This window comes from Prunus mume, linkage group LG4 (genome assembly GCF_029339155.1).
Source record: "Prunus mume cultivar Tortuosa linkage group LG4, ASM2933915v1, whole genome shotgun sequence".
Lineage (NCBI taxonomy): Eukaryota > Viridiplantae > Streptophyta > Magnoliopsida > Rosales > Rosaceae > Prunus > Prunus mume.
This window is the reverse complement of record NC_142701.1, coordinates 14,320,775-14,347,235: the sequence shown is the minus strand read 5'-3', so window position 1 is coordinate 14,347,235 and position 26,461 is coordinate 14,320,775. Positions and strand designations below refer to the sequence as shown.

The 26,461-nt window shown below is 37.7% G+C and overlaps 3 protein-coding genes across 4 annotated transcripts; all 3 read right to left on the bottom strand.

The window, feature by feature from the left end:
* Positions 1-4,784: 4,784 nt before the first annotated feature.
* LOC103343169 (uncharacterized) lies at positions 4,785-6,133 on the bottom strand. Its single transcript, XM_008246841.3, has 3 exons — positions 5,514-6,133; positions 5,390-5,434; positions 4,785-4,944 (listed from the first exon to the last, which is right to left on the bottom strand). The coding sequence occupies exons 1-3, from the start codon at positions 5,981-5,983 to the stop codon at positions 4,887-4,889; spliced, it is 573 nt and encodes a 190-aa protein (XP_008245063.1). The 5' UTR covers positions 5,984-6,133; the 3' UTR covers positions 4,785-4,886.
* Positions 6,134-7,041: 908 nt separating this feature from the next.
* Positions 7,042-12,560, bottom strand: HCF173 (high chlorophyll fluorescence phenotype 173). Of its 2 annotated transcripts, none has more exons than XM_008246840.2 (13): positions 11,752-12,560; positions 11,413-11,625; positions 11,039-11,243; positions 10,878-10,953; positions 10,619-10,754; positions 10,433-10,537; positions 10,074-10,154; positions 9,253-9,342; positions 9,050-9,115; positions 8,817-8,873; positions 8,590-8,667; positions 8,467-8,514; positions 7,042-7,353 (listed from the first exon to the last, which is right to left on the bottom strand). In XM_008246840.2, the coding sequence occupies exons 1-13, from the start codon at positions 12,388-12,390 to the stop codon at positions 7,282-7,284; spliced, it is 1,866 nt and encodes a 621-aa protein (XP_008245062.2). In that variant the 5' UTR covers positions 12,391-12,560; the 3' UTR covers positions 7,042-7,281. The 2 variants fall into 2 exon arrangements, with proteins under 2 accessions (XP_008245062.2, XP_088905792.1); XM_089049666.1 differs by having other exon boundaries at positions 11,413-11,650; positions 11,752-12,435.
* Positions 12,561-12,979: 419 nt separating this feature from the next.
* Positions 12,980-25,458, bottom strand: HAC1 (histone acetyltransferase of the CBP family 1). The gene is made up of 17 exons (XM_008246839.3): positions 25,149-25,458; positions 24,146-24,457; positions 22,348-22,456; positions 21,868-22,162; positions 21,302-21,787; positions 19,328-21,156; positions 18,106-18,402; positions 17,724-18,002; positions 16,781-16,909; positions 16,493-16,693; positions 16,244-16,386; positions 15,834-16,146; positions 15,432-15,571; positions 14,953-15,031; positions 14,456-14,848; positions 13,758-13,975; positions 12,980-13,645 (listed from the first exon to the last, which is right to left on the bottom strand). Exons 2-17 carry the CDS (start codon positions 24,340-24,342, stop codon positions 13,531-13,533), a joined length of 5,223 nt encoding a protein of 1,740 aa, XP_008245061.2. The 5' UTR covers positions 24,343-24,457; positions 25,149-25,458; the 3' UTR covers positions 12,980-13,530.
* Positions 25,459-26,461: the final 1,003 nt, after the last annotated feature.

Genomic DNA, 26,461 nt, shown 5'->3' with positions numbered 1-26,461 from the left:
ATTATACTCGTGTGTACATTTCTATATATAGGGTGGATGAGAGTAATTTCATTTAAATGATGACACATGGTGGATGAGGCAGAAGAGGAAGTTGATGACAATGGAGGGGGAAAAGATGATAGGAAGGAGAAGGGCATCAAAGTAGTGGAATTGGAAAGGTCCCCTATGCCTCTCCCACTTCATCTTTGTTTTCTACATCAAGGCTTTAATCCATGTTCAATTGTATTATTTCAATTCCACCTCTCTTGGTACAAAGTTTAAGTCTCCTGTGCTGCATAAATAAACTGAACCATTTTGTTTTTTTATTTTGTTTTTTATTTTGGTCGATTCCTATTTTAAAAAAAATTTATGTTTCCATTTAAAATCTCAAAATATATAGCAATGTACACTTTACACATGCAGTTTCTGTTGATTTATAAACTCTTAAGCAGATTTATTAGTTAGTTAAATATAGTTTCGTTTTAGCTCACTTTGTAAGCCAAGTGTAAGCTTTCTATTGGATGACTAAAGGAACGGGGTGAGATCTCTTTGATGTGTAAAGGATCCAGCTATTAAGCCTAACGATCATATATTCCCTCACACTATGTGCGTGAGGTTGTAAGCAAGTATTCTTCTTTCTTCTTCATCACTCTGCCTTCCAAAATCATAGAAAATACTAACATGGCCTCAGAGCCAAGTTCAATCATCTGAAGCTGGGAGTTCAATCTATGAAAGAAAAATCATCGGAAAATTTGGAGGCTCGTTCAAAGCTCACGAAGCTGCTTGAGCTCGTTTTCTCCTCTATCTGAAAACAACTCGTTTTTGGAAGCATCTGAGATCAACCATGGCTGGATCTGGAAGCTTAGAGGTGAGAACTCTGATTTTCTCTGGCGAAAACTATGAGTTTTGGAAGATTAAGATGGTGACCATATTCAAATCATATGGGCTTTGGAATCTAGTAGAGAAGGGAATTCCAATCTCTGATTCGAAAAAGAAGAAGGCATCTGAGGAAATCTCAGAAGAAGAAGATGATGAGAAAACAGCGGCACTTCTCATGAAGGATGCAAAAGCTTTGGGTATTATCCAAAATGCAGTCTCAGATAAGATTTTCCCATGAATTGCAAATGCAGACTCTGCCAAAGCAGCTTGGGAGCTGTTGTATGGGGAATTTCATAGTGGAGATCATGTTAGATAGGTAAAACTTTAAAATCTCATACGTGAATTTGAATACACTAGAATGCATGATAATGAGTCTTTATCTGCTTACCTTACTAGACCGAATGATCTAATTAATCAAATGAAAACATATGGTGAAGTGCTCTCGAATGAGAGGCTTGTGTAAAAGGTCTTAATTAGTCTTAGCAAGGTATATGACCCTATTTGCTTGGTGATTGAAAACACTAAAAGTTTAGAGACTGTGGAATTGCAAGAAGTAATTGCCATTCTGAAAAGTCAAAAGCAACGATTTGGGTTGCACAATGCAAATACAACTGAGAAGGCTTTTGCCTCATTCACTGTGAGTCCAAAAGGCCAGAATAAGAATGCAGCTCAATCTGGTCCATCCAAGTCTCAGAAAAATTGGAATCCTAAGGACAAACCATGGGAATTGAAAGGCAAGCCTTAATGGAACAATCCTGCACAGACTCACAGTTTATCTCAACCAACATGCCAAGAAACTGTAAAACCTCAGTGCAAGGTGTGCTCCAAGTATCACTTTGGAGAATGCAGGTATAAAGGCAAACCAAAGTGTTACAATTGTGACAGATTTGGTCATTTGGCTAGAGAATGTACTGTAGGAAAGTCTGTACAGAAGGAAAACTGTGCAAGTCAAATGAAGGTGACTGGAAATCTGTTATATGCAAACTGTTCTACCACTGAGTCAAAAACAAATAGAGAATGGTACATTGACAGTGGCTGCAGCAACCACATGACTGGCAATGTGGATTTGCTTGTTGATGTAAGGACATATGTGGCTGGAAAAGTGCAAATGCCAACTGGTGCACTTGTGAATGTGGCTAGCATGGGTTCATTGGTCATTGACACAACAAAAGGAAGGAAGTACATTAGAGAAATGATGTATCTTCCAGGTTTGAGAGAGAATTTGCTGAGCGTTGGGCAAATGGATGAGCATGGATATTTTTTGGTGTTTAGAGATGGAATGTGCAAGGTGTTTGATAGTTCTTCAATGAACTGTCTCATCATCAAAGTTCCAATGACGAAGAACATGTGCTATCCCTTGTCTTTTCTAGCTGAGAATCAACTACTTATGAAGGCTAGTATTACTCATTGCACATGGACTTGGAATAAAAGGCTACGACATCTGCATGTTAGAGGACTGAAACAGTTGGGAGACAAAGATATGGTGCATGGCTTACCTCAAGTGGAAGAGCAAAATGGCGTGTGTGAAGGCTGCCAATTTGGAAAACAGCATAGAAATGTTTTTCCAAAAACTCAAGCTCAAATAGCAACCATTTCACTTGAGTTAGTTCACATTGACCTTTGTGGACCTATGAGAATTGAATATGTTGCAGGCAACAAATATTTTATGTTGATCATTGATGACTTCACAAGGATGATTTAGGTATATTTCTTGAGAAACAAGTCTGAAGCTTTCAATTGCGTCAAGAAATTTAAATCCATGACTGAGTTGCAGTCTGGACAAAAGGTGAAATGCTTGAGGAGTGACAGAGGTGGAGAATTCCTATCTTCTAAGTTTGTACAGTTCTGTGAAGATCATGGCATCCAAAGGCAACTCACAATGGCTTACCCTTCTCAGCAAAATGGAGTGGTAGAAAGGAAGAACAGAATAGTAGTTGAAATGTCCGAGTCTATGCTACATGAGAGGGAAATACCCTACTTCCTTTGGGCAGAAGTTGTTCACACAGCTGTGTATATTCTAAACAGATTTCTTACCAAGGCTTTGAACAATGTTACACCTTTCGAAGCTTACAGTGGAAGAAAGCCTGGTATTGCTCATCTAAAAGTTTTTGGCTCCGTATGTTATGTTCATGTGTCCAATGAACTAAGGCATAAACTCGAGCCTATGAGTGTGAAATGAGTGTTTGTAGGATATGCAACTTGCGAGAAAGGATATAAGATATTTGATCCAATTTCCAAGAAACTTACATTGTCAAGAGATGTCACTTTTGAAGAAGAGGGATCTTGGACCTGGACAGAAAACTCTGGCAAAGTTGTAACACCACTTCCTGATGAAAGTCAAAGTGAGCATGGCTTCATTATAGGAGATAAAGATGAGACTACTGCACTAACACCTCAGACTCTGATTCGATATGAAAGGAGTCCACTATCTTCTCAAGCACCATCACAACACATCTCAAGTGACATAAGCAGTGAAGAAAGGAACACTAAAGCTTATGATCACTCACCATTGAAATAGAGAAGACTAGATGATGTGCTTGCACAGTGCAATCTATGCATCATTGACCCAGAGAAATATGCAAAGGCAGCTCAAGACAGTTCATGACTGAAAGCTATGGAAGATGAATTGCACATGATGGAGAAAAATAGTATATGAGAACTGGTGAACAGACCAACTGAGAAACTAGTTATTGGAGTCAAGTAGGTCTACAAAACCAAGCTAAACTTGGATGGTTCAGTCCAAAAGAATAAGGCAAGGTTAGTTGCCAAAGGGTATGTTCAGAAACCTAGATTAGACTACAATGAAACCTATGCTCTTATGGCTAGATTGGACACCATTAGAACTCTCATTGCCCTGGCTGCTCAGAAAGAATGGAAGGTGTATCAGTTTGATGTAAAATCAGCTTTCCTAAATGGCGTATTGCAAGAATAGGTCTATATGGACCAACCAGAGGGTTTTGTGATCAAAGGCAAGGAAGACAAAGTGTGTAGGCTACACAAAGCTCTTTATGGTATAGAGTATGTGAAAGGAAAAAATGCAATGTTGATTGGTTTATGTGAAAGTGACTGGAGTGGATCAATTGAAGACAATAAGAGCACATCTGGATATGCGTTCTCCTTTGGCAGTGGTGTTTTCTCTTGGGCTTCAATCAAGTAAAACTGTGTTGCATTGTCTACTGCAAAGGCAGAGTACATCGTGCTTCGAAGCTACTGCACAGGCCATTTGGCTTAGATTTGTGTTAGAAGATTTTGGAGAACTTCAGACAGAAGCAACTTCATTGCAGTGTGACAATACATCTGCAATTGCTATTACCAAGAATCCTGTATTTCATTAGAAGACAAAGCACATTGATAGAAGGTATCACTTCATCAAAGATGCACTACAAGAAGGCATTATTGACTTGGTATACTGTCTTACAAATTAACAACTTGCGGACATCTTCACCAAACTATTAGCCAAGGATCGATTCAATTATCTCAGGAGTATGTTTGGAGTTAAATCAACTCATGATTTAAAGGGGAATGTTGATTTATAAACTAGTAAGAAAATTTATTAGTTAGTTAAATATAGTTTCGTTTTAGCTCACTTTGTAAGCCAAGTATAAGCTTTCTATTGGATGACTAAAGGAACAGTTGAGATCTCTTTGATGTGTAAAGGATCCAGCTATTAAGCCTAACGGTCATATATTCCCTCACACTGTGCGTGAGGTTGTAAGCAAGTGAGAGAGTCTGAAGGAATAGAACATTCCTCTGCTACACGTATAGCAGAGTCATTTTGCCAAATTCTGCTTGCTCTAAATTCTTCTTTCTTCTTCATCACTCTGCCTCCCAAAAGCGTAGAAAACACTAACAGTTTCATGGTAAGGTTAAATTTACAATATTTGATTTGAGTAAAACGCATAAACTCTTAACCCCGAAAAAAAAAAAAAAAGGAACATCTCTTGCTTCCTTTACAAGAAATCAAACTGAAGGCTATACAATTTCCGGTTACAAAAAGATCTTTTTAAAAAAAAATTAAAAAAAATCAATCAAGGCCCATCGTCACCATCCTTAATCAAATTGCAAATATCTGAGCACTCCACCAAACTGCAAGAAATCCAATTTCTCAAAGAATCAGACTGAAGAAAACAGAATTGAGAATTCAGAGTTGCGACTCAAGTAAAATATAAATATTATGTCAACAATGCAAGGAAACTATTATGCCAAAATAGAAACAAAACAGAAATAAGAGAAGCTCTGCTTCTCACGTGACATTTGGGGTAAGAACACAACTATATATCTGTGGCCAGTGGCATCTCAGAAGAATGATCAAGCAGCAGGTTGCATATACAAGGAAAAATTCAATGGTTGTGCATCAACTTGGCTTGTAATGGATTTTTGAATAAATATCTCTATATTGAAGTGATGCTTATGAGAATAGTATTGTTGAGTGCCAAGCATTTAGAGACAGCAAGCAACTGAAGTGAAGGGCATATAAGTCTATAAAAACTTGCTTATGTTTTGTAAGCTGAAAAAAGAGAGGAGCAAGTACCAATATTGACGACTTCTGAATCCTTGCTTGAAAACAACCAGAGGCCTGCAGCATCAAAACACAAAATGGTAACTCAAAATAATGCTAATGCAATGGAAAATGATTATAATATATTTATATATACCTTCTGACATTGAAGGGGCCTTCACCAGGTGAGCCATCACCTCCTCTGATGCAAGTGGTGACACATTTGATAGTGCAAGACTCTGCCTTTCTTGATTTTGGTCTTTGAATTCTTGCCTTCTTGCAATCTGTGGGCAAAGCACACTCACCAGATAGAGTCTGGGGTATGTTGGAGAGAGTCTCAGAATTCTCAGGAGACTCCATTGCTGCTGAAGCTGAAGCTGAAGCTATCACTGCAGCAGCTGCAAGCAAGCCTGCAGTTGCTAAGAGAATGCTTCTGCTTCTGCTTCTGCTGCTGCTGCTGCTGTTGGTGCTGGTGGTGGCTCTGGTGAGATGACAAGTGCTTCTTCTGAATCTGATGTTGATGTCATTTGCTATATTAATCTTGTTGGTGCTAATGTTGACTTGTCCTCCAAAGGGCTGTGGGATTTTATGGACAAGGGTTGGAGTTTTTGGGCCATAAATTAGCATCTTAAGTGCAATGATTCTGAAACCTGTTTTTCTGGTAGGTTCATTTCAGAGGAAGAGAGCGCAACTGACTGTGTTGGAGGAGAGAGGGGGAGAGAGAGAGAGAGAGAGAGAGCCTTCTCTCTCAGATTTTCCTTATCCCTTCAGCCTCTGTGAGATGGGGCTGTGCCAAGACAATCATTTCTATGCTGATCTACGTGTCAACTCTTGTGGCCTCAACAAGATATGTGTTCATGTGAGAAACAAGTAGTTGTTTATTAGTACTTGGAATTAGGGTGCTTTTACCGTTTTGATTTTGGGATTAATTACCATTGGAATTGAAATTTAACATATCTTGGACTTCATATAGAAAAAAGATTGATAGTGATTTTTGACACGCATGGTTTGCAGGTGGTTGCATGTATTCACAATTTACTTAAAAAGTTTACTATGAAAAATAGCTTGGTTTTTTTGTTTTTCTTTTCACGTTACACAATCCGTTGATATCAACTTAAAAACGGTGCAAAGGGGTGAGGGTTTTTTCAAATACAATTATTGTGACATGGATTGATCAAATTCATTAGGTTAATTAAATGGTTAAGATCTTTTTAAATGCGTGTAAATGTGTAGATGCTAAATGCGGAGGCTCAGGATCTGAGTGGGTATATCATTCAAAAAACAATAATCCTACTTTTATCACATTTTTTATATATAAAGGCAATAGAATATCCAATTGTAAAATAATAATAATAATAATAATAATAATAATAATAATAATAATAATAAAATAAAAGTGGATATAAAGCCTTTTTTGTTTGTTTTGACAATTTGATATTCTATTCGATTGTCTATATATTTTATCATTCATTTATAGTTCAGATTCAAAACATAAAAACAAATTAAAATCAATACATATTCTTCTTAATCTTCGTTGGTGTTTTCTTTTAAGGTGGAGAAAGTGGTTGACCCACTACTTGCTGGCGGCATGAGATCGAAAATTCTGTTTAAACTTCCATTTACCTCAAATCATTCACTGTTTACTTCTATCTTTGTGTCTTGTCACCATTAATCAGAACCTGAGCTTTCTAAGCATGTAATTGTAGTGCTTGCTATTTACACTTTTGACTTGATTCATGACAATGAAAAATTCACACCCATCTGGGGATCGACATATGAATTTTACAGAAAGAAAACGTTCACGAGAGAGCTATGGAAAGACAATTGCCTGTATCTGGGTTGCGAAGATAAAAAGATATGCTCTATATGCAGCTTTACAAATGTACTCTTATCTTACTAACATACATCATCCATGCTCAGCATGATCAGGTATTCTTCTCTAGAACCGACAGTGCCGGTGTCAGATAGTTATTGGCTTTGTCCGGCAGATGTGCTACCTGCAGAGGGAATAGACATGTGAGAATTCAAGTGGTTACAAGTTTACATACAAAAGAAGGATATGTATTTCTTTTTGGGCTTTTTATCACAAATGGTACTTAACGTTTAAGATTTTATCATGAATGATCCTTGAAGTTTTTTTGTGACACTAATAGTCCTTAACGTTAGAGCTTTTTATCACAAATGGCCCCTCCGTTAAAAATTCTGTTAAAGTGTCTGATGTGGAAGACAAGTGGAGCCCATATGTCCAATCATATTGTGACATGTGGATGAAAAAATAATTAAATAATTTTGTTTATAAGAATTCCTTTTTTTTTTCTACAACTTTTCATCCCCCTTTACTCCATCTCTTTCCCCCTCTGCTCTCCCTCTCTCCCCCCTGTCCTCTCCTTCTCCCTCTGTAAAAATAATAATATAACCCATATATTTTTCTCCATCTTTGTATAGGGGTATATAAATCATAACCCACAATCCCCCTTTGTTTTTTTCTTGCCCATTGCCTGCCACCTGCAAGAAAAAATGGTCTTTGGGATTCTTTTATTGGTCTCTGTTTTTTTGACACAGCCACCCCCAAGCCGCAACCCACGCCCAACTCCCCTACCCTCTCCCACTGTATTTTCTCTCCCCCTCTGTTTTTAATTATTTTAAGTTGTTTGAATAAATATTTGTGTAAAAGGAAATGTGAAACTACCTTGTGCAAGTGATTATTTTGCAAAAAATACAGAGGGAGAGGGGTGGGGTGGTCGGGCTGTAGAGTCAAGGAAAAAAAAAATAGAGGGAGAGGGCTACAGGGAGGAGAGAGGGCAGAGGGGAGGGGGAGAGAGACAGAGAGAGAATGGATTTTCATAAAATAAAAAAAAGATTATTTCTTTATTTATTTAATCCACATGTCACAATGTGATTGGACATGTAGGCTCCACTCATTACACTTAACATAATTTTTAACGGAGGGACCATTTGTTATAAAAAGCACTAACGTTAAGGATTATTAGTGTCACAAAAAAACCTCAATGACCATTCCTGATAAAATCGTAAACGTTAAGGACCATTTGTGATAAAAAGCCTTCTTTTTGATATACAGAATCTGATGATTGATTTTTAATGGTCCTTACCAGCTCATAAAGTTCTTTCCCTTGATCGGCAATGTATTCATAGCATACCTAGAAAATTTGAAGACCAGTTTAGTATATGTCAGTTGAAAGTAATATAGTAAAGGCAAATAGATTGTCACCCACATCAAAACTTTTGTTCCTTGCAGTTGAATCATGCAATGCCTTCACACAGATGTCAGCTACATCAGCACAGCTGATCCCCTAATTTAGAAATGGTAGTTGAGGTTAGATGTTCAATGATGTTATATATAAGTCAAAAGATAAATCTTTTTATCGTCCAGTGAAAAGGGATTCAAGAAAATTTCAATTAGTAGCCGTAGCAAGGTTTTTTGAAAGTCAATCATTCTAACCTGAGAAATCCTGTTTCCTTGATCAAATATGAGAGCACGTTGTCCACCTGGTTCTTCCTGTATAAACCAAACTGGTTTCCATCAGATGGAAAAAGAACAAAAAGTGAAAGTACATTGTCTGTGCTTTGCAGCAGAAATGATAAATAAGCTGTTAACAGAACCTATATATGCGTAATGTCATTTAGCATTACCAAATGATTACTAAGCCATGAATTTTAGAGTAAGAACTCCACCTTTAGGGGACCAGGACGAATGATTGTGTATCCAAGTCCTGATTTTCGCAATGACTCTTCTCCAGCCTGGAGAAATTTCAACGTTAAATGAATTAGCTATGTTATAAGATCTAAAATAAAAAAAAGGCGACACATCTGGAAATAATAATGAAAAAAAAAATTCACACTTAATCAAATCAAAAATAGAAAAAGAAAGAGCTAACCCTCTTGGCTTTAAGAACCTGCTCCCTTCTAGTTGGTTCTATTCCTGATCCCGTACATGAAACTAAAATGAAGTCCGTTTCTTGTCCAGTCTGCAAAACATCCCATTCAAATTTATTTAAGGCCGTGAATATATTTATGCAATCCCATATACACGACATATCATTATGCATGTTCTTTACTATCCATATCTTAACACTAATTAAACTTTTTTTTCCATCTCATTAACCACACTGAATATGTAGTTGCATAATCTTCAAATGGGAAAATTCCAGGAAACCGCAGCAATATAATTTTCAAGCAAGCCAATAATGAAGAAGGCTCCACACATATATGGTCATTGAACGCCAATGTCAGCACACCAGTCACTAATAAAATGACTCGAAAATTTCCTCAAACTCGGACTATCAGAAATGGGTTCATAACAATCAGTTTTGAAAAGGTATGACTTTTGGTTTACAACGACATTGATCAAGACAATGGCTCTTATGATGTAAATGTGAAAACCTAGCACCATTAGCAAGACATTGATAGTCAAGTGACTAAGTTCTGGTAAATCCTATCTTGTCACTTTGATCTGGCGAAAGACTGAAAGGGTTAAACAATTATTTGGCATTGAGATTTTCAAATGAATAATGCACAACTTTTTAAGTGACTTCATCATATTGAATTTTCCTTTGCAAATGACATGTATGTGAATCTATTTCGTTATGAGAGAGAGAGAGAGAGAGAGAGAGTTCTAACACAGCAGAACATAACATAACTAGAATTATAAAATATAAACTGAAAGCACAATCAGCATAACTCGAATTTAAAGACTTACTGGCAAAGCTTTTATGTATTCCAGAATAAGCTTAAAGCTTCTTGGGTCTTGCTTCACCCCTGTACGTGATTCAACAGCTTTCTGTGCCACAAAAAATAAATAGATTCAGAAAAGACAAGCAGAAAAGCATTTCATCAAATGTTCGAAAAAATAGTTTTAAGTTGCATTGGGGTTTGCGGATTTAGAATAAGTGATTTGGATTAGAATAACAAATGGGAGATTATCCTCCCCAACATTGTAGAAGAAATAGTAATGCAAGTAAAAATCACCCATCCATTTAAATTATGAAACAAGGCAGCAAGGGGCAAACATATGAACCAAATTTACCAAATTCTCTTATGAGCAGAAAATGAACAAACCTGTCTTCTGGGCTCAAAACGTATGGTTAATGTATGTACTAGGAATGGGTCTAATGGTGGATCATCTGGTTTCACGGGGCGGAATGATGAAAATGGTACTCTGACCTGCCAATGACAGATTACGAGAATAAGGGACAGCATACATTGCAACTATACCCAAAAGAAACACAGCAAATAGATACTTACCCTACAGAATCCTGCTTTTGTGCTGAATCTAGAAAAGTATAATTTACTTTGAGATGTATCTGCTAATGGACCAGCTTCAAGAATTAATATGTAAGACCTTCCATTCCCGCCAACAGAAAGAACTAGACCTTCATACCTGTATATTGGAAATATAGATAATGGAAGCGGATAAGCCATAGCAGTTTAGGTAATGGATGTTTCTATACAGAATCTACCATAACCAGCTTCTAATAAGCTTGAGAATGCAAATATGGCATACCTGTCAAGAGTACGACCCAAAGGAAGTGAAAGTTTCTTCGACAGGTCAACATACCCTCCCCTGGTGAAAACATATCCTACAATGGAGCAAAGAACATAGTCAAAATGATTATTAAGCGGTTGTTATTTAGCATCCAAATGCCCATTAGAGGACTTCTTTACCTGAGAAAACAGCATCTCCGGTAAAAGTGAACTCAAACTTAGCATCCATTCCTCCATCATACTTGGAAGAAACCACATCCTGGAAGTAAGTCCCCTGACGAACTTCCCATCCATCAACTGACTCTGGAGACTTGAACTTCGTAATTGTAAGCTTGCTCTTACTACTTTTCCCCGCTCGTAATTGTGCCATTTTGTTGTTGTAGTCCTGCAATGCATGGAGTCATCAGCTTCACCCAAAGCAACTCTCTGAGTGCCAATTCAAATCCACCATGAACCAATCCACAAGCTCAAACATAGAACCAATCAGATGATAAACCATCACACAAAAGGCTTAATTTTGGTCAAAAAGAGCAATTGGAGGATATGGTTCTGACCTGAAATGCTTTGGTGAGGTTGTAGACCCCTCTGTTATCAACCCTGTAGAGATCCCCGCTGATAGTAGACCGTGCAGTAGCGCAATAGATAATCTTGTTACAGCCTTGTACGGCGTCGTATAGCGTAGCAGGATCACCCACATCCCCAGTCACAATCTCCACAGATCTCGGCAACATATCCACCACTTCCTGATCAGCCTTCCTCACCAGAGCCTAAGTCACCATCACAAAACCCACCCTATTACACACAACAAAACCCACAAACCCACAAACCCAAAAACCAAATGAACAAAAAAAACAAAGCATCAAGAATCTCAAGACTTGGATAGAAATGAACACCTTAACAGTATAGCCTCTGAGCATGAGCTTGCGGACCACTATGCGGCCAATGCTTGAAGTGGCTCCGACGACCAAAATGGTGGTGTTTTGGGCGCCGGGAATGACGAACTCGCACATGGGTCCTTCCCTGATGAGAAGAGCGTCAAGCGCGTCTCTTTCATCGGCACGACTGGTTCTCGAGATCTGCCCGAGTCCAGAGAACTTGCGCCACACTTCATCAAACAGTTGGCGCGATCTTCGACCGAGCCCAACTGGGTTCACGTCTACCAGGTCCAATCTCCGCTGCTGCTTCTGCTTTTGCTCTTGTTCTTCTTGAATCTTATTACTGGTATCAATTTTCTCGTTACCAGAAGAAGAAGCGGACGGAGGAGGATCAATGGTTTTGTTCTTGGTTTTGGTTTTATTGCTGCTGCTGCCGCCATTGTTGCTTTCAGAGGGAGCTCCAGAGGCCCTGGGAATTAGTAAGGAGCGGTTTCTGGTGGTGATTGTCAGATTCTGGGAGTTGGGTTTTGGGATTGGGAGAGAAATGGGTCTCCAACATCTTTGGCCTCCCCATTGGTACGTGATATTGGTGTTACTGCTGCTGCTGCTGCTGCTGTTGCTCAAGCTCGAGCTAATAACGGCTTTAGCGACGGTCATGATGGTATTAGCGCCAACAAGGCAAGCACAAGGAACAAGCCGTTTATGAATATTCAGTATAAGGTTTTTGCTCTTAATGGTTTTTTTTATATTTTGGAATTGGATAATTGGGTATTTAAGTTGGTATAAAAATAAAAATAGAACATATAAATAGTTGTAAAAAGGGAAAATGAATGGCTGGTGTTTTGAGTTTGATGACATATCAAAATCTGAGAGACAAGGATGGACTTTCCAGCGCACACCACATCCACAAGACATAATTTGAGGTTTGAAAGTCATGAGACAAAAAGGGACACGTAGAGTTCCAATTTTCCTTTCATTTGTTGGCAGGGAGGCATATGTAGCCAGCCAACGGTTGGGTTGTGTACTTGGTTTGGCTTTGGGTTAAGTGGAGAGAAACAAACACCTTAAAAACCAATGCAATTTCGTTTGCTTTGTCAGCAGTGACTTATTATTTAAACACTATCACAGAGAGAGAGAGAGAGAGAGAGAGAGAGAGAGAGCCAACAATTAACAATCAATTTTAATAATTTTGGGAACAAAATATGAACATGAAATCCAATGTCGGTGAGAATGAACTGAAACAGTATTGAAGAAGCTACTTATTCCTTCCATTAACAAGAACACAATCTACAAAAAGGGTCAATAATATACTAAAAGGGAGAGAAGGGACAAAAACAAGGATCTGAAACCAACTTCCCTCCCGCATTTCTTTGTAAGAAACCATTTAAGATAGATTAGAACAATTATAGTACATTTGCCACTTAACAAATGGCATTTGACAGATTACAAGAGGATAAAATCAAAGAATCACCAATCGGGCCACACATCTGCACGCTCACACTGGAGGCATGGTTAGCAGCTGTTGAAGAGGGCAAGCTCTGGTTGATGAACTTCACCTGTCTTCCTCTTAGGGAGAGTTCAGTCATGGAGATAAGAAACAAAAAAATTGTTCCCTAAAAAGTGAATGTAAACAAATATACCGTACTGTAATGCTTATCCCCTTCTAACCATATAAGCACCCCACTTTTTCTGCCACCGCCTGGTTCCCGGTAGTGTGTTTGCGGAGCACAAGAAAACCATTGCCCTGTCCGAAGGTTCTCTTTCTCCAAAACATCCATTTCTATATTTACAATTTGGTCACCCAGTATTGTTGTGTAGCTCGGCAGCTCTCTGTCTCATCATCTCCATAACAGCAGCTCTTCTTCGTGAGTCAGACTGCTGCTGCAGCCTCCTCAAATGTTCCTTTAAATCTCTGAAAGCATGCACATGTATTAAATCTAATTCTTAAAAAAAGGGAATCAGGTGAGAGAACTACGGGAGATTTAAATTGACAGCTCTTAATACAAAAAAACTAATCCACAAACCTGCAGCGTGGCACATGGCACTCAGATTCTTTGCAAGCTCGAGCATGAAGTTGAAGGAGATACCACATTTTCTTACAGAGAACACATCCTCCAGATGCCCGGACTTTGCATTGAATTCCATGGCGGAAAAGCCCCTTCACCTTACGACAATTGGGGTACTGACATTGTGCTGAACGACATTGTGATGCGTGCACCAGAAGATCAAGCATTTTCCTAAGCTGCAAAATAAAAAAAGTGCTAATTATAAGAATTCGAACTCGTCAGGGTACATTGGCATCCAACCCTTTCCTCCACTACTAAATCCCATATTCGGCATGATTAAGAAAACACAACAGCAAAATTATTATTAAAACAAAGCAACACCAAGATCATCTTAGGTCATTTTGTAATAACATTCTAGAGAAGCTAGAAATAAATAATACTCTGAAAGATGTGAATGAAGGCTGAGAAAGTTGCAGGAAACCTCTGGAACACAAAACTTATAAATACATTTACATTTTGGAAAGATTTTAAGTCATAAAATGAAGTGAAAAGAAACGTAGAAAGATGTTCAAGAAGGGAATCACATCATCTTGGTTACATAAATGGGAAATTTTTACTAGGTTGAGTTGTAACTGAAATCTGTGACCATTTTTAATGAGGAAAAAACTTGATTAGAAAAAACGTCTTCAATAAGGAAAAAAACTTATATAAAGCACCTGTAAAACTCGCATTTGCCTAGCTTCTTTGTTCTGTGCATCACGATCAGCGATGGATGGATGATTTGTCAATTTATGATGATGATCTACACCTCCTTCCTTCTGATAACAATTGTTGCATACATCGTATTCAGGACAAACTTCACAACGCCAACCTTGACCTGTTTCAATGTCGAGATGACATATATTGCATGTTGTCACAAATGCAGGAGCAGTTGGGTTATGAAGATGGTAAAGGACCATCATAGAGGAATGTTTAGCCCGCCGTAGAGTATCATACTGATAATGATTCCCTTGACAAAGACTGAGAAATGCCTGTCTGGTGTCAAAGAATTCACTCTCAAGAATCTCGTCTTTGTCCTTTGTGTCAGCAGGTACATCAGTAATGTCAAACTGCAATACATGATGATGTCAGCATTGAGTAAAAAATAAGTTTACAAGAGAGAATAAGAAACTCGCAGAGCCATGATAACTGAAGGGAAGGACAATTCACATACAGGACGCAATTCATGTTTTTCCCTCTGATTGGAAGGGTGCCTGTCTCTTTCTTCCCGCTTTTGCTCTGCTTCATAACACCTGTGGTCCCATGTAAAGTAAACAGAATAAATGAAATTAGTAAATGTTAGTCCAGCAGCAATTCCAGAAAAGAAAGATAAAAATTGGATTATGAAATATTAAGTGAGGAACTTCAAGAATAGAAGCAGCACGGAAAAAGTGAACTTTTCATAATCGAGGAGAGTACTGCTCAAACTGTCTGAATTCTAACAAAACCCTGAACTCAATTAGCAACTATACAAGGGACCTTCACCCATTCTTCTATAAACAAACTATAAACACATTGCAGTTGCATATGAATAAGCAAGAAAGCATTGCACGTATAATATGGTAGAAGGGGTAATACAAACAAAATTTAATATAGTATTAGGAAGCTATACAGGGGAAGGAGGTAACAGAAAAATGCAAGATTGAATCTTACTTATCACAAAGCTGAAAATTTTTGCACTGGGTGCAGGACCAACGGTTTCCTGATACCATTAGTATACAACAGTGAGAGCACGCATACTGCAAATGAACCATGATGAAATCTTCCTTCATTGGGCAAATGGTTTCACCAAGCTGGGTAAACATAAATACAAAAGTCAGCACCAAGTGCAATTAAATCTAATAACACTGAACAGCTTTCATATATTAAATTTTTTAAAGATGATTACATAGACTGATTCTTTTATAATAAGATTTCACACATCTATGTGAACGTGCTACTAGAATCAATTAAAAACCTGGGCTTATTAGATGCTAGAACTCTGAATATCTAACAGCGAAAGCTATAAAGACTGAAGATAAAAACTCAGTTGAATGACCAAGACAATAAAATTACTTTGTGCATTAGTAGCAGATCCTTTGACGCGTTACCAGAAAGATCAGTCTGACCAGATGCTTTTAAAGCCCTTTTTGTCATAGTCTTTTTGGTTGTTCCTTTCTTATTCTGTTTTCTCCCATCCTCTTCTTGACGCATCTGATAAATCAGATCCTCAGCTGCACCAGGCCAGTAGTCACCATCAAAATAAGGCAGCCTAGCTGCAGTGACTTTAGCCTTGCATTCAGCAGTAGTAACAAAGAAATGATCATATAGATTAGTGAGTTCAACAACAATGCTTTCCTTGGCAGCTTTCCTGAGCATTGCCAAATACCTGAAAGAAACAGGGAGATAGAAAACGAAATGTATGAAACAGAATACTTGATGCTAGTAATAACTGCAAGCCAATTCACAAAGTTTTAAAAGCTCACCATTCACGAAGCTTATCTGATTTTGGTGTTTTCTGAATTTCCGGATGACAATATAAAATATAATCTTCACCCTTCAAAGGAGGACAAGCCCATATGTAGCAGCTTGTAAACCCTCGTTTCTTGCAATATTCAAGGTATCCAATCTGGAAAGGGAATCATAAACCAAGGCCAAAGCTTGAAGATAACATATCAAACTAAAGAAAACACAGATAATGTGAATAACAACACTAGTGAGAGCCTAGGACTCACAAGAATTTCATGGTAAACATATGTGCGGAGAGCCTCTCCCGTCACCGCTTTAACTTCGGGCCTGAAATACTTAACAGAATCCAAATACGATAGATATACACGGCGCTGATTTGGAAATTGACATTCAGCTCCAAATTCTTGAACATACATGCCGAATAGGCATACTTCTACACCTTCAATTTTCTGAAACAATAATACAACCTAGACAAAAAATTATGTAATTAGCATATTGAAACCATTCCCTGTAACCCATTCTATTATCAGATAAGCCTTGAATAACTTCCCAACCTTAGATTTATATGGGAACTCCGTTGGATAATTTTCTTCTTGAAAAATTTCAAGAAACCGCTGCTTCACTTCCAATTTTTTGTCAACTGATGAAACAACTCTAATTACAAGTGATTCTGCCCCAGGAACCTAGTAGCAACAGTAAAAGATAAAATTAGCCAATATCAAAAAATTGATTAATTCATGGATCAAATTTTTTTCAATTCTACGGTAATTTATCCTAAAAGTATTTCTTTCGAATTTATGCTTCTATAAGCCATCTTAACTGATCCAGCCTCCAAGTCTTAAGGGGGAACAGTCTAGCTGACTCTGACACTATAAATAATGTATACCTACTTCAGCAAAAATGATGCGGGGTAAGTGGCGGTTTCCTACAAAAGTTCGCCAAAGGCCTGGAGGGCTCAAAAACCAAAGTACTAATTGGCATATGGATAATGTTGGGTGGCAGTCTACAGCAGCAACCAAGACATTTTAATGTCTGGGGTTCATGTGCTCGATAAATTCATAGTCCTATAATAAAGAATGTCTGTCCAAAGTAACCTGTTGGGGATAGTAAGTGCATGGTCCTTATAGTAAAATTAATGTTGGTTCATGTAACTGGTTTCTCCAGCAAGCATGTGTTTCTTGATAGGATGTCTGATGCAGCCTAACCCAATGTGTGATAGAAAGGCCTCAAAGAGTGATTCCTAGAATCCTACCAGCGTTATGCTAGTAGTTTCTATGCTTTTCCTAGAATTTCCCTTAATCTTATCTACCAACAAGTTACAGCGATCAAGAGACTCAAGTTCAATGAACACTTAATTTCTATGTATAATTCCTTTGTTCCTGCCCTGCATCAGAATATCATTAGCAAAGGAGAAAAAAAAAATTAATAATAAAGAAAGCATTGTGTGTTGTGTGATCCCTCATAACAGTTCATGTAGCATAACACTACATAGATCACCTCATCATAACTTTTTCCTTGCTGCCTCGCCCTCTCTTGTCTTTCCACCTTCAGTTTCTTAAATAACCGTTGCTCTATATGGTCACTCAATATTGTCCTCGGTAAATCTTTGGCCCCCAGAACAGCACTCTGTGGTAAAGGCTTACGCTCTCCCCTCTCAACCTCTTGTATATAGCAATTCGGGCAAGTGTATTCAGCTTGCCCACCATCATTTCTTCGGCCATTAAACAAAGCACAAATCTGGTGTTGCCAAGCTTCACATTTGTCACATTGGACCCACTGCATATAAGCATTGGAGGTGAAAATCATAAGATTTGACTGTCTAGAACATTTTAACTACAGAACCCAAAAAAAAAAAAAATTATTCCAGCAATAGACATACCCATTCTTCAGTCTCCTCGTCATTTCTCTTCTTCTCCAGCCTTGCCTTTGGAATCGCAGTCCCATCAACGACTATAGTGTCTCCACGAGCCTCGTTATAGCATGGAATACAGAAATAATGTCGTGTGTCACCAGCCCCCATAGTATAATACATCGCGTTGCGCTTGATACGAGCACCGCAAGGTGTGCAATATATTGGTGGTGGCTCAAAGGTAAGCTTCTCAACTGCACACAACTGACAGGAGTTCTCACTCATTGAATGCTCCATTGCTTGATTTTTTTCTGCCTTCGCTTTGCTCTGTGAGTAGAAAAGAAATTAATTATATTCTAAAATCAACATCAGATGGAGTATCCAAAACAAAGAATAGCAGTTTTCCTAAAGAAGTGTACATGCAAAAAATGGTAAAGGCCAACAAAAAGACAACTGTTAGAAGTATATATTATGACTTATCAGCAAGTAATCAAAACTCTTTGTAGCATCATGGTTACAAAAATAAAAGTGAAAACCATGATGCTAATGCCACACCAAAAGAGCTGAGAAACAGACCATGCAATGAGAAGATTCCCTAAACATATAACTATTTGAAGAGAGACAGGAAGGCCATCGTGGAAAGAACAGGGATAATCTTTGACAAAAATAAGAACTACATAGAAATCTTGCATATGAAAACTTGCCAAAGTTGAAGGACAGAAAGACAAAGTGAGTACTACAATATACAGAGAATCCGGTACAACCCCTGCAGGCTCTTCTATACAGGACTTTTTTCTTTCTATAAATCAAACACGATAATTATTCTCCACCAAACTAAACACGTCCTAACATGTTTGAATTGCATCATAAACTTACATGTATTGATTTATCTACAAAAGAGAAACTAAGGGTCCATTTGGATAAAGTGATTTCAAATCCTAGGGATTTAGATGATATTATAAGGTTAAATTGTTTGTTTAGACTACTACAATCTATGCATGCCAAGATTTTGAATAAGAAGGAAAACAAATGGATTTCAAATGACTCCTTGCATGTAGTCATTTCAAATCCATTCTAAATGTACTACATCTAGTCATTTCAAATTCATACAATCTAATGTTTTCTAGTTTTCTTTAGCAAATTTAGCTTTGTTGTCAAATCTAAATCCTTTTCTTTCAAATACCTCCATCCAAACGGAGCATAATAGAAGAGAGGGGGTAAGGTAGGAAGGAGTGAGCATCCGTTAACTAACCTGGCCAACCCACTGCCTGAGACCTGTAATGTGCGCCCTTACTTGCTCCGGAGTGAAAAGTTCAGTCATTGACACCCCCTTTATTTTAGGCTTCCCAGACTTGGTTGCAGCTGCATTTTCCACAGGCTGGGCAGCATTTTCTTGTTTAGCTGGATCAGTTTCTTTCTCAAGTTTGATGTTTTCTTGTCTCGCTAAACCATCAGGCTCATTATATGAAACAGGTTCACCATCATGCCTTGAATTGCAGTTATCATCAACGCTATCCTTCATCTCATCAAGACTCCCTTGCCCAGAACTTACAGGAATTTCCATTTTCACTTCTGCAAACTCAGACTTAACTGGCATAGAAATCTCACTATGTTGGTAATCCTGAATCTGTATATCCTCAGATACATGGGGTTCGCTAATGGCAGAAACTTTTACTGCAGAACTAACACTAACACTATCAGGAACAACAGATTGAGAGGACTGCTCTATTTTCATGCGTTTCATAGAAGGTTGCCGATCCTCAGAAGTTTCAACAACCGGAGCCGTCTTCAAAACCAATCTAGCAGAAGTGTCCCCACTATCATAGACTTTACCGGATCCATTTATTGAGTTCTGCAAACCGGAATCAGAAACTCGACGGTTCTTTTCCTTATTCAGATAATTCAACACAGGGCCACAAACAGGGCAAGCTTTTTTGCTTTTGCAAGTCTGGCTATGTAGAACCAATAACTTCGAAATACGACAACGACTATATGTGCATTCAGAAGATTCGCAGGACTTCATGTGCTGCACCAATTTTTGAACAATTACACAATGAGCTTCTCGACATTTCCCTTCAGGGGCTGTACAACAACGAGCATGCAGCATTAACAGAAGCCATCTCTGTTGATTTCGAAACCATTTATCTCGATTGACATAACCAGATCTAGAAGCAGCACTTGATGAATTGGGGGGACGAGATATGCTTCTAGACCCCATATTTTGAACAACATTAGGTCCTTCTGAAGATGAATTATTACACTGAGCTTCATCTTGCCCAGATATCCTCTGACGGAAATCTTCATGGACATGCTGCTCATGGGACACGTTGGCCTGTCTGTGACTCCCATCTTGCGATTGAGGATGCCATTGACCTTGCAGTACTGGTTCTGATTGAGCTCCAACAGAGAGAGATCTGAAATCATTTTGAGACTCTGCAACCAATTGATGAGGCTGCAATATTTGTTGCATTTGCTGAGAAGTTTGAGACAATGAAGAGGAGATATCATGTTGACCGGATGGGATATGCTGAGCATTCCTCAAACGATCTTCAACAGAGTGCTGATGGAATTGGTTATGCATCTCCGATAATCGAAACGGTTCTGTAGATTGTTGGTGCATAGCTTCATTATGGTGGTCCATATCACGCTTTGCACTGCTGAGGTCAGATGTCATTTGAGACTGACCAAAAGCATCATTGTTTAACATCTGCTGGGGCTGCGGATTCTGCTGCTTCTGTTGACGTTGCTGCTGAACTAATTGCTGCTGCTGTTGAAACTGATTAGGTTGATGTTGAAATTGTTGCTGTTGATGAGAATGGAGGATATTCTCTCTTGAAGATAGAGGAGTTTGGAAATTTATCTTTTCTAATTGATCAAGTTGTTGAGGCTTCACATGTACACTTTGTTGTGCACCGTGCATATTCGACTGATTACTTATAAGGGGAGAGTTGGTCTTGGATATAGGTGTTGAGTTGACTGAATTCAAATTCTGAGCATTTAACATTGACCCAACAGGCGTTGCAGCACCATAGTAGTTTCCAGGCCCAAATGAATCAGCATTACTCATTCCATAGCTATCACCTGGTAAAACAATTATTACTGTTATGATAAACTGCTCAAAGGAGCACAGAATAACCTGCAGTTTTATAGATAAACCGGACATTTATGATATACATATATGAATGTGATGCACACACAAAAAGGGACAGGGGGAGAGAAAGCATACCTTGCATTATAGGCCGCTGATGTTGATCAAAGTGTTGTTGTGATGGTTTGGAAGAGTTAGCATAAGGTGTTGATGTCATATAGCCCTCAGAAGTGCCAGATTCATTAACCAGTGGTAAATTGTTCCCAATCAATCCCAACCCACCATTTAGAGCCCCATTTGGCAACCCATAAGGTTTCTGCTGCATGCCAGACCTTATTCCACTGCCCATTTGGCTGCCAACATTATGAAGTATACGGCTATTTTGACCACCAATATGCTGCTTTTGCTGTTGTGGCTGTGTTACCATTGAAGAATCAACAGTAGAGAACCCACCCCCGTTATTAGAAGATTCCAAATTCATGTAAGACTGATTACTACTGCTATTAAACCCAGGAGTAGGAATCATTTGGCTAGTAATTCTTTGCACACCCATTGATGACATGTTTCCTCCAGTACCAATGGAGAAACTGGCAGGAGATTGCTGATATCCATTAGACATAGAACCTACAAAAGCAGATTTTGTAACAGTTGTTTGGAGAAGCAGATTAAACAATTTAGAGAAATGATGAAAAAATACAATTTACCGTCAGATCTATTGAATGAACTGCCATGTAAGGGGCCAGCAGGCAACAGATTCCCTGTGTTGACTGTAGTAGGTGCAATGCTAGTACTTCCTCTTGTAGTGTTCATAGAAGCATCCACAGAAGAAGTAACCATCATATTTGAGTTCCCATTGTGTGACATACCAGGGGTCGGTATCATTGTACCAATAGGAGAGGAAGAATTAACAAGCTGTTGATACTGTTGGCTCTGGTTTTGGGGTCGCTTAATCAAATTGTGCAAACGACTCTCCAATGTGTCCATGTTCATATAGTCATCCTAAAATAGTATTTGCAAACAACACAGCCATAGGTTACTAAAATGATAATTATTTCAGATAAAATAAGAATAATACCAGGTAAGAACCTTTTGCAATAAGACTGGTAAAAGAGAGAAACACCATCTGCATAAATAGGCTAAAAGAGACGTGAATAGAAGAACAGATAGAAAAGAAAATGAGAAACCTTTGATTGAGCATTTCGCAACAAACCCTCATCCAATTTTTTAACAATCTCCCTAAACTTTGTGTCACTCATTGGCTGGGGATGTTGCCGCTGCTGTATAATTTGACATCTGAAAAGCAAGATGGTAACATCAGTACTCAGGTAAACAATGCTCAAACATAAAACGCAGAATACTGCATTTGAATCAACAAAAGTACAATTATGAGACAACTAAAAAACAAACAGCAAAAGAAAACTCCAAAATTTGTTTTCCCTTTCAAATAAATAAAAGAACTGATTAATCATGCATTATTGGATCTGAAGCAACAGAAACAAAAATGTAATACTCATTGTTAAGAGATCAAGAATATTTTCATAAATATGAAAGAAGAGAGAGAGAGAGAGAGAGAGAACAAGCTTCAAATACTAGATATTGTGTTGCACTCATAGAATTCATCTGTGGTTTGCAGGACCCAAATCTTGTTTCACATAAAGCATACTACATAGACGTGAAATGACAATCCACTTCAAAATGCAAGAACAATCAGGATATGCAAAATTCACTCCCCATAGACGGCTTACAAAGGTTTCCATGTGACAGAAAAAACAGTTTAGCCTTTGTTATATGTGCATTAACTGTTTCTTGAATTATTCGGTCGATCATATTGGTTAAGATTATATGGACACTTTGATAGTTTGTATTTTTTTAGTCTTTAGCATGTGGATATCTTGTCCACTTTGTATTTATTCTTTTCAAATGAATAAATCGTATGTTATTCATCCAAAAAAAAATCAAGCATTTCTTAATATTTCCCCAAGGATCTGAAAGCATATGTACCAGATAATGCATCTGATATTCAAGATAAAGGCACATCAGCTACTATTTTAAAAGAAATGAATCAAACAAGAATAATCATATATCAAAAATATCTTTGAACACACTAATAACACAATGTCCATATAGTTATGTAGTTTATACTCAAATGAAATAAGCTTGTATTATGCTGTATAGCTTTCAAAGAAATTAACAACAAATGTTATATGTGGGAAGTTTACCTGTTGCTTTAGGAATCCCGTACAAACAAGATAATGCATCCGTTTTCTTTTTAGTGTAATCCATCTTGATTTCAGGATGGATGGGAGTATTGACTTGAACATTAACTTTTGTTTCTTGGTGTATTGACTTCAATGTAGTTTGTGTTTTGTTTTTAATATATCCTAAAGCTAACAAACTTCTCGTCCATTTTACTTGTACATCTCCATTTGAGTAATAAAGTTTGTGTTTCTTATCATAAAGATAAAAATAAAATTAAAAATAAAATAAAATGTTATTCGGATTCCGCCGTTGTGTTCCTGATGGACCAAATCTCGTTTTTGTAAATTCTTCTTTCTTTAATATAGTTGTAGTTTCCTACCCAAAAGAGGAAATAAACAACAAAATCCACAATGGAAGGACTTGTCATATTTGCAATATAGTGTGAATGGTTAGAAGGCAATCCACATGAAAGAACAAAATATGAGTAATGTAGTGTAGGGAGAAGAAATAATATACGTAGATGGTCAAGTATATTTCATTTTTAATTTAAGTTGCAAATATCAACTCAAAGATTCTCAGAACTGATGTAAATTTTCTAAGGTCTGGGGAAAGATGATATTTAATTCCAAACTAAAGTAAATATTACTAACTTTGCAGAGTGACAATTAATAAGGAATAGCACACTTCAAAGAAAATGAGCAAAGAATAAAGAAGTCAACATGATAACAAGCAATTCAATATCCTTATAAATAAGGATATAACACCAAAGGAAATGCATCTTACATCTTTTCTTGCATAATTGAACGTAATGTGAGAATCTCAGGATCCATGTTAGACATAGCACGAGCAGGCCCACTTAAGTTTTGCATTTGGGGAGGAAGGGAATTTCCATTATGTTGGGGCAGCACAGGCATCTGAGTGCCTGCCTGATTGGGCACCTGCCCAGATATCTGTCCTGACATGTGTGTCTGCACATTCATCTCCTTTATCCTTCACCACGCTGACTCTAACTACCAAGTAACGCATAACTTAAAAACTAAAACTTTTGAACTGCACTGCCTACTCATGCTTTAGCCATGATAAACTCCCTCCACACTGTACATACAGTGACGAAACAAAGGAATCATATATATTCAGTCAACTAAAGAACATAAATCACGAGTCTCATTTAGTAGGAGAAATAGCACAAACAAATAAAACTAGTACTTGGGAAGAAAAAACTGAATTATCACGACATGATGAGAAAATTGTTGTATCAATCAACAACCATTTTCTCTTAAAAAAATAATAATAATAATAATAATAAACAACCATTCAAAATTGCAAGATAATTAGTAGCAGAAAGCCAAGTAAAAATGTAGAATTGGGCAGGTGCGAATACAATGGAAAACAATACATGAAAAATGTGAAGCAAAATTATACCAATAACAACAGCTTCGAAATTGATATTGATATTGAACTAAGCAGAATCAAATGCCATTTTCACGTAAACATTGCAAATTTTGCATATTTACAATGGGATATGATTAGCAGTGAAATATTGAGCTTGTGAGAAATGGATAAAACAAGCAACCAGCAAAGGGGAAAATTGGGGTCAATCAACAAAGGGGAAAATTTGGGGCTAAGAAGATCGTAACCAAAACCTATGCAGTCGTAAGGGGTAATTAAGTAATTCAATAATAAATAAAACAAGCTGAATTTCTAATTTCACAACAATCCCAATCCAGTAAGTAACCCTAAGATACTAAATCGAATCGAATCGAATCCGAAAATGAAAGCAACCCACCTGAAGGTACAACGAAGAGCAGCAGCGATCGGAGCTCCGAATTGCTAGAGGGCTTTGAAAAAGCACAACCAGTATGCGAGAAAGCGACGACGACGATCGGCGATTGCGAGTAGTAGAGAGAGAACGACGAAGAGGGAGAAGGCCGGTTCTCACCGTCCCCAAATTTATCTACACACGTGCGAATTGACACGAAGCACAAAAAAGGGTCGAAATCGAAGACGAAGAAAGAGGAAGAAGATGAAGACGGGGGTCCGCGAGAGAAGTCGAATTTTTTCGGGCTTGGGTTTTGGGGCTCAAATCTCAATTGCTCAATTTGGGATTAATTTGCTGCCAAATTATAATTGAAATTTGATTTTTTATTTTTATTTATTTGTTTATGAGTTTAATTGCGAAATGGTTTTTTTTTTTTTTTTTTTTTTGGTTATTTTATTTACTACAGGCAGTGAGAAGTAAGCAGCCAAAAATAATTGAAGGCGAAAATAAATTAATGACACAAACAGGGACGACAAGAGACCGCAGATAGATAAAGATAAAGAGAGAGAAGATGGGAGTTTCCAAGTCCACACTCCACACCATTAAACCAAGCACGCAAATTTACAGAAATACCCCTGATTTTATCTAGATTTTCACAAATGATATATTATCCTTTCTTTTTCTTTTTTATGCTCCATCTCCAAATTTTTCATAGGGGTTTGGGGTTTTTTTCTCTACGAGAAAACTATAAACTAGTGGTTTGTAATTCAAGTAGCTAATAGTATTTATCTATGTATACGAGGTCATGTGTTTTTTTTTTAATAATCAAAAATCAAAATTGTGAACAATACAACAAAATCCACACATGCAACTAAAAATATCCACTATCTGCGAAATTAAGCTTTATCTCAAGCAACGCCCGCACAATCCAAAACAACTAAAATCCTAAAACAACTTATAATACTAATTACTAAATCATGAGAACTAATTGCACCACGTGAAGTAATGTTAACATTAAACTCACCGCATCTAACCAAGAAATCAACGTGGAACATGGGTTGCGGAAAATAAGGTTTCCAATAATCCAACTTCGCATAACATCGAATAAAGATCTTTATCAGACGAAGATGGCCAAAACACTCGAGTAGATAGCAGTAAAATCTTCTAAAAACGTGGTAACACTAGATTTAGATCAAATGAGAAATCTTAGTGGGGGCATTTTGAGAGAATGAATGGATATAAGAAAGAGCATTAAAATGGTTATGAAGTACTCAAATTTGAGCATGGCTCAAGGAAAATCACTACAAGAAACCAACTCAACAGGAAAAAAAATTTTGAGG

Excerpts from the sequence above, each read along its gene's own strand:
- LOC103343169 (XM_008246841.3), bottom strand. The coding sequence starts at position 5,983 with ATGCTAATTTATGGCCCAAAAACTCCAACCCTTGTCCATAAAATCCCA. Across the intron at positions 5,435-5,513 it reads GGCCCCTTCAATGTCAGAAG|GCCTCTGGTTGTTTTCAAGC; the intron begins GTATATATAAAT and ends TTGATGCTGCAG. Across the intron at positions 4,945-5,389 it reads TTCAGAAGTCGTCAATATTG|TTTGGTGGAGTGCTCAGATA; the intron begins GTACTTGCTCCT and ends GATTTCTTGCAG.
- HCF173 (XM_008246840.2), bottom strand. The coding sequence starts at position 12,390 with ATGACCGTCGCTAAAGCCGTTATTAGCTCGAGCTTGAGCAACAGCAGC. Across the intron at positions 10,954-11,038 it reads CGGAGATGCTGTTTTCTCAG|GATATGTTTTCACCAGGGGA; the intron begins GTAAAGAAGTCC and ends GCTCCATTGTAG. Across the intron at positions 10,155-10,432 it reads GTTTTGAGCCCAGAAGACAG|AAAGCTGTTGAATCACGTAC; the intron begins GTTTGTTCATTT and ends TTTGTGGCACAG.
- HAC1 (XM_008246839.3), bottom strand. The coding sequence starts at position 24,342 with ATGAATGTGCAGACACACATGTCAGGACAGATATCTGGGCAGGTGCCC. Across the intron at positions 21,788-21,867 it reads TTCATTCAATAGATCTGACG|GTTCTATGTCTAATGGATAT; the intron begins GTAAATTGTATT and ends CTGCTTTTGTAG. Across the intron at positions 18,403-19,327 it reads TCAGGCAGTGGGTTGGCCAG|AGCAAAGCGAAGGCAGAAAA; the intron begins GTTAGTTAACGG and ends TTCTACTCACAG.